Source organism: Xiphias gladius, chromosome 1 (assembly GCF_016859285.1).
Source record: "Xiphias gladius isolate SHS-SW01 ecotype Sanya breed wild chromosome 1, ASM1685928v1, whole genome shotgun sequence".
In the NCBI taxonomy this organism is placed as follows: Eukaryota; Metazoa; Chordata; class Actinopteri; order Istiophoriformes; family Xiphiidae; genus Xiphias; species Xiphias gladius.
The window spans coordinates 32,713,372-32,728,094 of record NC_053400.1 but is presented as its reverse complement, the minus strand read 5'-3'; the positions used below and the strand labels follow the sequence as shown (position 1 = coordinate 32,728,094).

General features: G+C 41.8%; 1 protein-coding gene and 2 non-coding genes across 4 annotated transcripts; all 3 read right to left on the bottom strand.

The window, feature by feature from the left end:
- Positions 1-1,085: 1,085 nt before the first annotated feature.
- On the bottom strand, positions 1,086-5,469 carry rpl12 (ribosomal protein L12). Of its 2 annotated transcripts, none has more exons than XM_040127362.1 (6): positions 5,309-5,469; positions 2,609-2,682; positions 2,130-2,228; positions 1,916-1,997; positions 1,743-1,829; positions 1,086-1,236 (listed from the first exon to the last, which is right to left on the bottom strand). In XM_040127362.1, the coding sequence occupies exons 1-6, from the start codon at positions 5,343-5,345 to the stop codon at positions 1,118-1,120; spliced, it is 498 nt and encodes a 165-aa protein (XP_039983296.1). In that variant the 5' UTR covers positions 5,346-5,469; the 3' UTR covers positions 1,086-1,117. The 2 variants fall into 2 exon arrangements, with proteins under 2 accessions (XP_039983296.1, XP_039983305.1); XM_040127371.1 differs by having other exon boundaries at positions 5,207-5,316.
- Positions 1,450-1,576, bottom strand: LOC120796632. Its single transcript, XR_005708405.1, has one exon. It is a non-coding gene; the product is annotated as a small nucleolar RNA SNORA65 (small nucleolar RNA).
- On the bottom strand, positions 2,433-2,559 carry LOC120796656. Its single transcript, XR_005708410.1, has one exon. It is a non-coding gene; the product is annotated as a small nucleolar RNA SNORA65 (small nucleolar RNA).
- Positions 5,470-14,723: the final 9,254 nt, after the last annotated feature.

Sequence of the window (14,723 nt, the reverse complement as noted above, 5' to 3'; positions counted from 1 at the left end):
AGGGAAGAATTTTAAACATTTGCAACAAAATGTACAGATTTGCTTTTTTTTTTTGGTCACAAAAGTAAATAAAATGTGAGTTTTGGACTGATGAATGGACAAACTGTTCCAGATCCTCATAAAACTCAGGCCTTGTTTTGGGGGAATTGACTTCAAGGCTTTTCAAGACCTGCAGATACTCGAAATCAAATTAAGATTTATATTGTAGATTATATGGGACATTACTACCAGGAGCAATAAAGTAGCATTTAGATTGTTTACATAAGTAAAAGTGGCAAAGCTACAATGGAAAATTACTCAAGAAAATGTACATTAATAAAAATACAAAACTTATCAGCAAAATGTACTTATGTCAGAAGTAGAACTACTCAAATTGCAAAATGGGCCCTTTTAATACACTATAAATTTAAGATTTTTACTAGTTATATTCTATTAATTACTAAGGCATATGTAAGCATCTTGGTTGCAATTGGTCAAGGTTGAACTAGTTTTAATCATTTTAGGGTGGTGTCACATGTACATTTTTTTTTTTTAAAGCAAATTTTAAACTTGCCAAGTAGCAGCCATAAATGAGTCACAGCTAAATGAAGCGTTTCTCCGAAATATGGAAGAAAGTGGCACAGAAAGTAGATATTCAAGGACAAATACCTCAAATTGTTCCGATGAGCGCGGTTGTATCGATAACCGCGCCTCTTCCAACATTTCATACCAAACCAAACGTGCCGTGGAAGGTTCAGGCGTTTGCTTATTCTCGTACAACGTAACATCAGCACCTTGAGGCTATTTCACACTTTGGTTTCCCATTTGTTAAACTAAGCTTTGGACTCAAATGAAACCGTCCCACTTAAGAAAACCCACTGTGCCCTGCACCACAGGCGTGTTACATCATGACACAAAACCACAGTCCCCAGTTTATTAGGTACGCCCAGCTGTAACTAATGCAGTCTAATACCCACCTGTTGTACCAGATGGCTTCAGCTGGGTTTACCTAACAAACAAATGAGTGTCTGCCCCTTTGTTCTAGTCTATTAGCTGTTCATACCGAGTGTAAAGCAAAGCATTAAAAACAGATTTACACAAGAAGCTCGTCTTTTGTGAACATTTTATTTGCATCCATTTACTCGGTTGGGCACTCGACTTTGCCGCTGTTGATGTCATCGATGACATCGTGGGGAGGACGACCATCGATGGTGCATCCAACAGACTGAGCGGTGCCCAGGATCTCCTTGATGGTGCCTGAAGGAGGGAAATAAAACAGTTTGTCAAGAGCTGTTACCTGCCACTCACTGATTTAAAAATTTCTCTTTAAAAGATGTTTTCATTAGACACGTTTAGGCCTAATTCTTTGTAGCGAAGTCAGATTTAGCACCAAGATTTAACAGTAGGGACAAAAATGCAGGTGAAAATCAGCTTTAACTCAAATGGGATCAAATCTGTACATCTGGTCGATAATGTTCCAGACTTTTCGGCACAGAGTTGTCCATTAGTTTGGGCAGCCCTGTTTCCTAAAGCCGGGTCAATCTGAGCCTCCACTGGATTATACTCAGTCACTCGGACAGACGGGCATAGTGGCGGGAGGCTGCACAGTGCAAGCGAACTGTAAACGGACAGTCAAAGGACTGCAATCCAAGGGAACAACTGGTTTACTATGACAGCTAAGAAACTGCTAATGCATATTACAAACTAATAGAATCCAGAGCGGTGTCTGACATTTACTGCAAGTGCAAGTCTTGTGTTCTTACCAGAGAGCTCCCTGGCGATGGAGCGAGGCCTCATGATGCGAGCAACGTTCACAATCTCGTCGAAGGTCACGCTTCCGCTGTGCTTGACTGGAAAGTGATAAGGGATGAAATGTAGTCAATCCGTCTCAGATTGTAATGAGAAAACGATTGCTGGGCCTTTCAAAGTCACTTACTGTTCTTGACCTTCTTCCTGTCACGAGGCGGCTCCTTCAGAGCCTTGATGATCAGAGCAGATGCAGAAGGAACCACCTCAATCTGAAAAAGGAAAAAACAAAAACAGGAAGGTATTAAAACGCAATCAAACGTGCATCGAGTCGTCGTCAGTGAGGCTCATGAAGTGCGACTGAGGGCTTGTTAGGGCAGAGGCTCGGTCCCTGGAGTACGTACAGCTGCCTGTCTGTTCTGGATGGTCAGCTTCACGGTGATCCTCAGGCCCTTCCAGTCACCGGTGGCCTTGGCAATGTCGTCACCAACTTTCTTGGGAGACTGGAGAGAAAACGGCAAGAAGCGATCAGGTTAGAGCAGCACGTACAGGATCCGGATGGGAAAAAAAATCCGACCTAAATGACTTCACTCGGGCTGAAGCTGCAGTTTACAGAACTGAGATTTTAAAATTTAGTTATTTCTTAATACCGTTACTAAAATAATCCATTGTTAAACATTTTAGCGTAGCGTCCTGATAACGACTAACTGTGTTCCAGACTTTTCGGCACAGAGTTGTCCATTAGTTTGGGCAGCCCTGTTTCCTAAAGCCGGGTCAATCTGAGCCTCCACTGGATTATACTCAGTCACTCGGACAGACGGGCATAGTGGCGGGAGGCTGGGTCGATTTGTGCTAATACAGATTAATCTATTTTAATACTCACCAGACCCAGAGGTCCGATTTTGGGGGCCAGAGCTGAGGTGGCGCCAACTTCTCCTCCTGTGCACCTCATGTACACTGCAAGACGGAGAAGAACGAAGGTTTCAGATCCACCGGGTGCAGTTTCTTCACACATCCACTCACAAACACCCACTGACAACTGATTAAAAACCGGCTCAACATACAGCTCAGCTACACAGTACTGCAGTGAGAGTCCCTGTCCCCGTCCTGTAGAGATCTGGCAGTGACTTAGGTTTTTTTCCAGGAAAAAAAAATAAAAATATTAAAAAAAAGATTCATTGCAATTTTAAGGAGACAAATGTACCCGGGCTATTAGGAAAGATTCCAGGAAATCTTACAGGACATCAGTTACCAAGGACTCAGTTTATAAGTCCCAGGAAGGAGGCACCGAGCATCAGCCTGCAGTTAAACTCCAAACATCTGCCATCACTACTGACGCTACACAAGATGAGTCCAGTAAATTATGGATTATATTACCAACTATAAACTATAACTATTAAACTATTTAACTAAACTCCCCATGGCACATTCAATCGTTTCAGGCCAAAGCACCTGCAGGTTGGATTCAGATTTGGTTGCTTTAGGACAAATGTTAAATCTTAACTGCTTGTTACCCAACTTCTTTCTAGAGCTGAAAAATTATGCTAATTGACATTCAGTCTAAAAACCCTTTGTAGCAGTGCTCATAATTATGTTAGGGCCTCCTTATACATAAAAAGGATTAACCTTGGTTATAGCTTTGTATGCACCCTTCAACTAAGAATCTGTGGACTGGATCTTTATGTGGACTGTCCAGTAAAATCCTGAATGAGTGTCAGTTTTAGGAGAGACATTTCTTGCTCCATCCCAGGATTTACTTAAATCCGTCATAATCCTAATTAAAATGTTTCCAAAACCAATTTCACCATCACTAACTTCTGGCCCTGAGCTAAAACAAAATGAGTTGTATAGGCTAAAACCTTTTCCATTACTGACACAGGTTTGATATCTAGTGAAGAGTCTGCTGAGTCCACATTTTGATAAACAGCCAACAACTTCACAGATTTACAGTTCACAAAAGCAGATCTCAGTTCTGCCCCAGCAGTGTATTCTCCACCTCTTCCAGCTCCAATTACACCCGATCTGCATCCTAAGTTTATTCAGACCACTTCAGATGGGACACACCTGATTAGGACTGGTCGACAACCAGTATCACAATATCTAAGGTTCTGATATGTTACTCTATGGCACATTTAGACAAATCAAATAGAATGGTAGTAACTGTCCAACTATAAAAACACCTTTTCACAGATAATAAGAACCTTTGTTTGCTTTAATTACAGCGCACTAACCGTCACTGACTTTGCTGAACCCTAACATGATTTATCGCTCAACACCTAATTTCCAGCTTTACATGTGAAGCTCAAAAAGTGTGGCTAGATCAGGCAGTGATGGAAAATGTGCAGTGTTTGCAGTCCCTGTGAACTGGACCAAGACCCACAGTCTGACTCTTTATAAACAACCGGGGTTTGGACATGTTCATTAAAAGATGTGCCGCTCTTACTTCACTGAAATGTTGTAGATAAGACCAGTGCTGAGACAGAAACTTTTCTTATGACACTTCATCAATTCAAATAGGTATTTACTATATTACCAGAATTGTTTGCAATCAAGTTTTGGATTAATTAATTTACAAAATGTTATTGACAACCACGGGACGCATGGAAGTTGTTAGGCATAAAATTAGAGCTTCAACAATTAAGTCAAGCAACTGAAATTAAATCAGCAAGTACTTTGACAACCAATTAATTATTAACTGAACCATTTTTTAAAGTTTTCTGGCTTCCTGAAGCTTTCTATAATAGTAAACCACTCATCCACTCACTCGTTGGGTCAGTCTAAACAAGACCTTTGAGGATGTCACCTTGGGCTGCTGGAATCCGAGATGGTCATTTTTTCACTGTTTTGACATTTTATAGACAAATGACTAATGGACAAAATTGATTAAAATTAATAAAAATCATTAGTTGCAGCCCTTCCTTATAATGATTTTGATAACAGAAATTAACCATTATACAGAGAAATTAATATCTACTAAATTGGTCAAACTTAATATACAGGAAACAAGAATGTACAACTTGAATCTTTAGTAGGTCAAATTAAATAGGATTATAAATATAAAATCAGTAAATATACCGATTAAAACAAAAATACCTCAACGAACGTGTCGATTTTATAACGTTTGGGGAAATTAACACTAAGTTACAAGTTGATTTAACGTTCGCATTTAACTTTAGCACTGTTAATGTATCTTTTTTCCATTAAAGTTAAAACACCGTTGTGTAAGTCAAACATTAGGGCACAGCTGCAACTTGATCCTCATACAACCATTTATAAATTAGGCAAATGTTAGCATAGCATGACTATTAGCAGCTAGCAGGTTTGTCCCACGTGGATTCCCGCTGATCCAACCTTAATCCATTTAAATGCATTATTAGACCGTCACAGTGGATCAAATGTCACCTGCTACATACATGGAAGTCTGAAGACACTTTAAAAAAATGCATCTGTTTTTTTGTCGCGTTTCGTGTCCCATCTTTACCGTTTTCTTTGCGCCGTTCAGAGGCCAACGGACACCGAACGACTCCATCTTGGCTGTGAACAAGCTTCAGCTTTTATTACCCACTCGACAGTGAAAACATACCAATCTTAACCTCGTTGGGGTCGAATTTGGGAGGCATGTTGTTGCTGTGGAGGTTGAGCTCAGTTCAGCCTGGTTGGTGAGGGTGTCGGATGAACCCAGGATCGGGACGACCGATAACTGTTGCACCTTCACCTCTAAAGGGAGAAAGAAAGGCGGAAACCGCCGAGGACGAATTTATACCTCCGCCAAGTACCGCGAGAGTTTTGGAGTCCCGTTCTCGTTGTGACGTGTATCGAATACATTTATTGCTCCCCATGGATGGAGTATGTTATATGAAATGTGTACCAATAAAACAAAATAAAATTAAATAAAATTAAATGCATTTAAACTAAATTAAATTAAAGTGAAAATTAAATTAAATTCAAAAAATGCCCATGGATGGATGCCAATGAAGAGAAAAGAAAACAAAAGGAAGGGAAAGAAAAGAAAAGAAAAGAAAAGAAAAAAAAATAGAAGAATAAAAAAAAACATGGATAGGTGTATATTATGTTCAGTTTTTTCCAATAAAGATTAGACAAATTAAATTAAATTTAATTAAATTTAAAATGATTTTTAAAAATCTCCATGGATGGGTATATGTTTTAAGTAGTTTTTGCCAATAAAATAAAGTAAAATAAAGAGGATGAAAAATAAGTCACATGGAAATAACATTAAACTATAATAAATTAAATTAAATATAAAAATTATTAAAAGATCCCCATGGATGGGTGTATAATATATTTCAGTTTTTGACAATAAATATAAAATAAATAAAATTGAAAGGATTAAAAAATCCCAATGGATGGGCGGATATTATATCCAGTTTTTTCCAAAAAGACTAAATGAATATATTTAATTTATTTAAACAATCCCAACGAAAGATTTGTTTCATAAGTCTGTTGTCAGGCATGTTACGCAAAGCTCTGTTTTTTTACTTGATTACTTTTTGTTTGTCTGTAACAAACCCAGATCCCTGCAAGATAATCCAAAATTAGAAAGAGACAAGACTTGGCCTGCACTTTTGTGCGCGCACATGTGTACCGTAACCGCTAGTACTGATATAAGTAATACAATGAGGAACATTGTGAGAGATTCTGCTCGTGTTTAATGGCTGTTGAAATGCCGAGAGCTTTGTCGGTGGCGGAGAGTTATTTTCTGAACCGATTCGTGAACTCAGAGGAGGCCAAAGTGCTTCATGTGGGAGCTGAGTGGATGAACATCCTCTGTAGCAGGATAATGGGCCTGAAGCTGGTTGACTGCCGCTGGAACATAAAAGTATTATGTCAGTATTATAGTGTATGTTACTGTGGGCCTTGGCCACGTTCAGAGGCTGCTGCTGGTTTGTTTAATCACAACAGCAGCTGTGTGGTTCTGTGGTGCATGTAGAAGCGGCGCTTTTTTTTTCCCTGTTTGATTCCTGGAGGACTTTTTGACTCAGAGCAGCTCTACAGGAATAGCAACAGAACACAAGAGGGAGTAAGTGGGTGAGAAGCAGAGATCATCAGTGTTGTGCTGCTTATTATGCATAACGAGAATCTGCCAGGATGGCCAGAAGCTCACAACTCACATCAGGAAGGGATAGCTGGATCTGTATTTTCAGAAACTCCTCAACATTTATGGGGTTGTGTCACATTTGAATAATAATATATATGACATTATATACTGACTAATAAAAATAATAATTCTTTTTTGATGAGATTTTATGTCCTGTTTGTGGGCGCCGGTGCTGGACAGGAAGCTTTTGTTGGTTTAAGGACCCTTTTTTTGGTGTGAAAATAGAAGAGACGTGTTTTTATTTTTTCAGTTTTCTGTCCTGCTGAAAAGCTAAATATTAAGTTTTTGTGTTTCGTTCCAGAAAAGTTATATCTCTTAGCTTGTTGCTTTCACTTCATCTGGCTGCCTTTATTTGTTTTTGTTTTCCTGTAAAGTGCATGATGAATATACATGCCTACAATTGCTTGCTACTCTGGCAGCCTCTTTTGTTTCTTGTATTTTATAGTATGCCTGTGGGCGTATCGGGGTGGGGGGGCTTGTATATGGTTGTCTCTTGTTTGTGTTTTTCTATATACATTTTCTAAAAGTTCAAAATAAAAATAGAGAAACTGGAGATCAATAAGTTTTCCTGATTTTAAGTCGCTTTGGAAAAAAGAATGTAATGAATAATGAACATGATATATTGTGGCTAAAGTTCCATTTTGGAACAGTGGTAATGAATTGTATCGGTGACAGCAGCAATAGATCTTGGACACGGTTATGAATAACTCACTCTGTGCTAATTTTTAATGTATCTCTATGAGTGGACGACCGGGTTGGTAACATGTAGACTAGTTCAGTGCGGTAATGTCAAGTTACACCAACATGAGTCACAAAGGAGTCCAGTTTCGTTCCTGCAGAGGAGAGGGCAGCGTGTGAAGCGCTTACATTTTCATTCTCTTGGTTTTCTATGTGTCTGTGTATGTGTGTGTGTGTGTGTGTGTGTGTGTGTGTGTGTGTGTGTGAGAGAGAGCTTGTTTTACTATATTTGTGTCTTCAGAAAACCAGGAGCCCACTTTACTTGTTGCGTCCGACAGCTTTGTGGGGACCAAAATGCTGGACCCCACAAGTTTAAATGGCTGTTTTAGGGTTAAGACTTGGTTTTAGGCTTCAGGTTAGAATCTGGTTTAGGTCAGGGTTAGGGTGAGGGTTGGGGTCAGGCATTCAGTTGTGACGGTTAAGGTTAGGGTACGGGGCTGGGGTGTGCATTATATAAATGACGGGTCCCCAAGAATAGAGTAAAACAAGGATGAGTGTGTGTGAGTACAGGCATAATACAGTGCGGAGGGTAAGTGTCAGCTGTTATTTTTGCATAAACAAACTGAGCCTGAAGCACAACCAGCGAGCCAATGTTAACATCTCATACACACAAACGCACAGACACACACACAAACACACACAAACAGACACAGACGCTCACAAACACACACACACACACACACACACACACACACACACACACACACACACAGTTTGACAGCTCATTTGTTAAACTCAGGGGAATGATTAGATTTCGGCAGAGTTCCTCTCCTCCATCTTTTCCTCCTGCTTGACCTTTTCGTTGTGTTTTCCAATCAGCAGCTCTTCCCCTCTTGTTTGTCTCCTCCGCTTTACAATTTCCTCTATTGATTTTTTTTGAAGCCCGGCAACAGTCGGGGGAATCAGGGCTAAGTACACAGCTTGTCTCCCTTAACTGGATTCAAACGAGGGGAAGAAATTGTCTTTGGATTCCTGCTCTTCAACCAGTTCAATCCATCAACAAGTTCATCAGTGCTTCCAAACCTTGATCATCTGGTCCAGACTCATTTGGCTCTGATTGGGTTTGTGAGGTGGAAGTCAATGAGGCAACTTTAACCTTCACTTCATCTCAGGCACAACCTGAAACAAAAGGTATAGTCTGAGTCTGATGGGAACGTCTTTAGTTTTGCAGCTATTTGGTCAGAAACCAAAGTATTGGACAAGGTCAGATTTTGACCTGATGGTGGCGCTAGATGAACAGTCAGGGTATCACCAACGTCAGTAGGATTAATCCTCTGATGACTGTGAATGTCTGCAACAGAGTTCACGACAAGCCATCCAGTAGGTGTTGAGATATACGTCAGTCTGGCCCAAAGCGGCTAAATGATGAAACGTCCGTGTAGGTTGTTTGTCTTTACTCCTCGGTACGACCCATAGTAGCGGTAACAATAATAGACACGCTGTTAAGCTTTGGTTAGGTTTAGACACAAAAACTACTTTGTTAGGTTCAGGAAAAGCTCGTGGTCTGGGTTAAAATAAATTCTTCTCTAAGGTTAGAAGACCTAGGTTAAGGTTGTGGAACGGTCACGGTTGAAAGAAACGACGTTTCTCATTGGTTTCTTACGGGAAACGAACAGCGCTGCACCTTTGTCGTCCCATCCAACTGCCCCGACCAACTTCTAACGTGAACTTTATTGCCCTTTATACAACATCAATTGACTTCCTCCTTTGCTACCATCATAATGAGCTGCTTGCACAGACGAGCTATGGGTTGGTTTTTGTTTTTTAGCCTCAAACACACACTATCCCTCACTAATGCTGTTTGTTTGCCACGCTGATGGACGGTTACATTCCCCGTTCACCTGTGTTCACTCAGGTAGACAACTTCAACGGGACGTCGCTGCAAGTTCGTCAAAAACAACGACAAAAAGCAAACAACTGTGCCATCGGTTGAACAGTCTTTAGTGGAGGCTTTATCGCAGCAGCGTGACCCTACCCTGTAAGATTTCTTTAACTTATGTCCTGTTTTAACATTTTTGTCTGCGCAGATTGTTTCTGGTCTTCTCATGTAACGTCGTCACACTTTGCGTTTCACCATGTTGTGCCAAGTTGATTTTTTTTTAAACTTTTTGTAGATGAGTGTTGCATTATGTCTGATTCCTGTCAATCACCTGATCCTTCCTCAGAATAATAACTCATTGCAGTCTTCACTGTCACATAATATCTCTCTTATAGTTTAAAACAATAGAGAAATATGCTTATTTGCTGTTTCGAAGATCGATAAAAATCTCATGTGTGTGTGTTCAATGGGGAGCTGGAACCAGGAGTTGATTAGCCTAGCTTAGCATAAAGACCGGAAGCAGGGGGAAACAGTTAGCGTGGCGCTGTCCAAAAAATGTGTCTACCAACACATCTATAGCTCACTGATAAACTCCGTATACAGAATCTCGTTTGTTTAACCTGTACACAAACAGAAATGTAAAAAAAACCCTTTTTATGCTCGTTTTCCCCGAGCTTCTTTTGCTCGTTGATGAATAGTTAGATCTCATAACTACCTCTAAAATCACAAGTTGTACTTCTTACATTTCCCTTACACGGTATGTAGAGCACTGTGTAAACTTCTGAGGCACTGAAAGTAAAGTGAGGATGCTTTCACGAATGATGACATAAATGGTTTTTGTTTATCAGTGAACCTCATACAAAGTGCAGTAAACAGAAAAAAACCTAAATCAGATCGGTAATTGCTGTGACCCCCCTTTTGCCTTTAAACCAGCACAAGTTCTCCTCGGTGCACCTGCACACGGTTTTCCAGGTACTTGGCGGGCAGGTTGTTCCAGCATCTTGGAGAACCTGCCCCAGTTCTCCAGTGGATTTAGTCTGTCTCAGTGCCTCCTGTCTCTTCATGCGATCTCAGACTGACTCCTTGATGCTGAGAGCAGGGCTCTGCGGGGGCCGGACCATCTGCTGCAGGGCTCCTGGTTCTTCTGATCTCTGCAGACAGTTCTTTTAGACTCTGGCCATGTGTTTGGGCTCGTTGTCCTGCTGCAGAATGAATCTGGGACCGATCAGACGCCTCCCTGATGGTATAAGAATCTAATTATCCAAAACTTTTTGCACAGTGCTGTATATCATTGGCAAAAAGCAGAAACACAGTCCTGAAGTTACCAAACTAGACGCCCTACACTCCTCTGCCGCCACGGATTCAATCCATGAAAATCACGAACAGAAATTGCGTCAGCCTCGTTCAAAGCATTAGATGGTCATTAGAGCTTCGCTGTTAAGAACCACTATGCTGGACAGCATTGTTATCTAGGCGGAAGAGATGCATGATGGTATTAAAGGTGATCTTCTGGGACGGCAGTGATTTGAAATTTCCCAGAGCTGTCAGAGATAAACTGAGCTGAGTCACCCTCAGAGAGACGCCAGAACAGGGACAGAATGTTTCAAAGAATAATGCAGCTCTCATTTAAAGTTAAAGTCTGAGCCCTGTCAGTGCTCTGGGCACGTTTCCTCCAGTCATTCTGAATGCACACTGCATGGGTTCATTTGAACATCGAGACTCCCTCGGGGAACAGTTGCGCATTTTGTGACATATCGGTAAATCGTCTGATTTCCCAGAGTTAGATGAGCAAATTGATACCACTCTCCCGTCAGTGCATTAAGCGGTGGAGCTGGAACCGGAAACTGATTAGCTTAGCTTAGCATAACGATGAGGAGCCGGGGGAAAGACAGCTGGCCTGGCTCTACAAAGAGTTAAAAAAAGAAAAAAAAAAACTACCAACACCTGTAAAACTCATTAATTAACAAGCTGTATCTCGTCCGTTAAACATAACTAACATAAAACTAGTTTGCAGAGACGTTTTGCGAGAAATGTCGCACCACTCAACCTGCATTTGTTTTTCAACATCAACATAAGAAGCAACCTTTTTTAATGGAAGTTGTAAAATGTTCATTCCAAATGTTCCATGCAAAACGATCGCTGACGGTGTCTCGCGATATTCGCTCATGGCAACTAAAGCACAACATTTTCGTGGTTCGGTTTAGACTCCCACAGGACCTGGTTCAGGTTCAGGAAAGATCCTGGTCTGGCTTAGCACAGAAAAGGCTCACCGTGACTTCGGACCGACCTGTTTATTTACATTTAACCACAACCAAGATTTTTCCCAAACCTCAACTGAAGCGATGTTGTTGCCTAAACCACAGACTCTGGATGTGAACCTGGTCTCTGCCTTCAGTTCTACTTAGTGTGTTGCCATCCACCCCAAGCACCTCCTGGCTACTCCCCCTGCACTTAATAAATGCGGTGCTTCATTGATTTAAAAAAATTCTTTGCCTCTGAACATCATCCAGCCAGTGATCAAACCTCGAAAGGTATTTGCTGTTGCAATTTAGTTGCATATAAACTTCATTTCTAGGGGACAGGGTTGTATGTGCTGCATGACTGATGAATTTTAATCGCACTTTGACTTTACAATATCTGTCTTTGACATTTCAGCTGCCATCCCGATACGATGGAGGTGAATAAAAGTTTGTCGGAACTCCTTTTTAATGAAGAAATGGTTTAATAATGTGTTCTGTGGATTTGACTGAGAAGAATCAAGGACATTACTTCTGGACGGTGGTTGGATTTTACATTTTTTTTTCCAAAGTCATTTTCCAATGCCACCAACACCACGACGTATGATAGTGTATTTGGCTGGGGGCAGGAAACGCACAGCTGGATCCTCGCAACACGCAAAAATGAAAGCAAAACCGTCTGCTCCAACAGATACACCAAAAGGACGATCGACAAAATGCGTTTGTATGCAATTTGGTTGAACTTTAAAAGCGCATCTGACAAGCAGACCCTGTGGCTTTGTTCACAGTAGGATACACTCTGTTTGAGTCCATGTCTATCCGGGATCTGCCAAGCAGCGTGTAAGCTGAGTTGGGGGAAAGAGAGGGCAGCTCGTCAATAACTGTAAAAGGACACCTGGCCTATATAATCTGATTCCTTTCTGAGGGTTTCCTCCATGTACCAGCCACAGACTTCCTCTCTTTTCTTCATTCCATTATGAGAAACAGGAGACACAGAGCAACAGCACAAACAAAGCCTGAATGCTTAATGAGGCAAAGCTCACATCAACATGCCATATTAATGAAACACAGTTCAACAGCGTTTTAAAGCGCGGACGGCCTTTGAAAGTAGACTTTGTGAGACCTGATAAGTGTGGGATTTGAAGCAGGAGTTAATTAACAAGTGCTTGAGAGGACTGTTTGTGCTGAATCAAGGGTGAGTTATCAGTTGCCCTGCTGCACGGGTCCCCCGGCGATTTCAGCACGAATTGAGAGAGCAGAGCAATTCCCCAGGAGTCTGGTTTAATTTCTTCTGTCAGAGAGATCCCACTGAACCATGTTAACCCCCAGCACCATCAGGAAATTAAGTTGCAAAAGAGGCTTAAGGTTTCCAAACAAAATGAAATGAAAGGCTGACTGTAGTCTTCATCAGCCTGCTGCTCAGAAATTCCTCTGACGAGAGAACAATATTTCAAAATGTAAATAAGCTGCTCTGCGCACATATTAGTATTAGTAGGAGCAATGCAGCATGAAACAGGGAGTAGTTTATAATTGAAACATCTCTGTGGAGAGCTACAGCGTTAAAAATCAGAGGAGTGGAGAGGCAGAAACCATACACAGCGAGGATGCTTTCAATAATAAAGCCATGAATGGTTTTTATTTATCAGTGAACCTCATACAAAGTGCAGTAAACAGAAAAATACCTTAATCAGATCAGTATTTGCTGTGACCCCGCTTTGCCTTTAAAGCAGCACCAGTTCTCCTCAGTTCAGTCACACGGTTTTCCAGGTACTTGGCAGGTAGGTTGTTCCAGCATCTTGGGGAACCTGCCCCAGTTCTCTTGTGGATGCCTCCTGTCTCTTCATTTGATCCCAGACTGACTCCACGATGCTGAGATCGAGGTACTGCTGGGGGCCGGACCATCTGCTGCAGGACCCCTTGTTCTTCTTGCCCCTGAGGACAGTTCTTTAAGACTCTGGCCGTGTGTTTGGACTCGTTGTCCTGCTGCAGAGGCAACTGAGCTTTTACAAAACATTGACCTAAACTGCTGAGGGTGAGGGACGGTAAAGTTAACAGCAGCTTCCTCTGTGATTGTTCATGTTAAATGACAATACAGTCAAATGCACAGCAGATGAAGTCTTGATTATAAAATACCTTCCACGTATCTGGTAACCAGGTAGTGTTAAAACACCATTAATCATCACACTGAATTGCTATTCTATACCTTGACAAGAACCTCTGCCGGCATCACGGCACAGTCCAGGCCGAACAGAGGTGTGACAGGCTGACACTCGGCAGAGTAACTGTCTGTGGCCTGACAGGTGTCGTCCCACTCCTTACCAGTCTGTTTTCATGTTGTTCAGGTGCTTTACTGTGGACAGAGGTCTCAAACTCAAACGACCTGGGAAAAGCTCATGTGGATGCAAAGAAAAATCTGCTGTTTCCCCGAGCGCTTTAAAGGCTTTTCATCCATGCTGGCTTAAAAAACGGGGGTGAGTGTTGAGCCTTGACTGCTGCTTCCAAGGTCGAGAACGAACTCTGAACCTCCACACCCTCATCTCGTTATACAGTATTCCTCTGTGGAGCACATTTCCACGCTTTGTTTACCTTGTTGGCATCACTGTGACATTGTCATTTCTATTTTCTGAGACCTCGGAGCCACAGAACACATCATGCAACTCTTTACACAGAGTGAGTAGTACTGACCGTGAGAGGTGAGCTGCCCTTTGCGTGTAAAAGTACACATACATAAAATCCTTATTAATGGTGTCAAACTTGCGTTTATTTGTCCACCTTCTATCAGCATGTGGATTCCAGTTCTGTTCCAGTGTCAGTGACGACTGGTTACAGTCACGATCGATTCTTCTCAGTGAGTTCCCCGGCGTGCTCCTGCAGCCTCGTGGCATCCCAGCATGCTCTCTAGTGCGCCTTCCCTCCGCCTCCCTCCTGCCCGTGGATTATTGTGTAATCCCTGATATTCATCAGCCCCGAGGTCACAGGTCACCCTGTTACAATTCAACACCATCACTCTCATCTCGGTGTGTGGCTGAACTGGATTGTTCTGGTTTGTGGAGTTAAAGAGAGGAGCACGAACGCGGTTCAACACAGG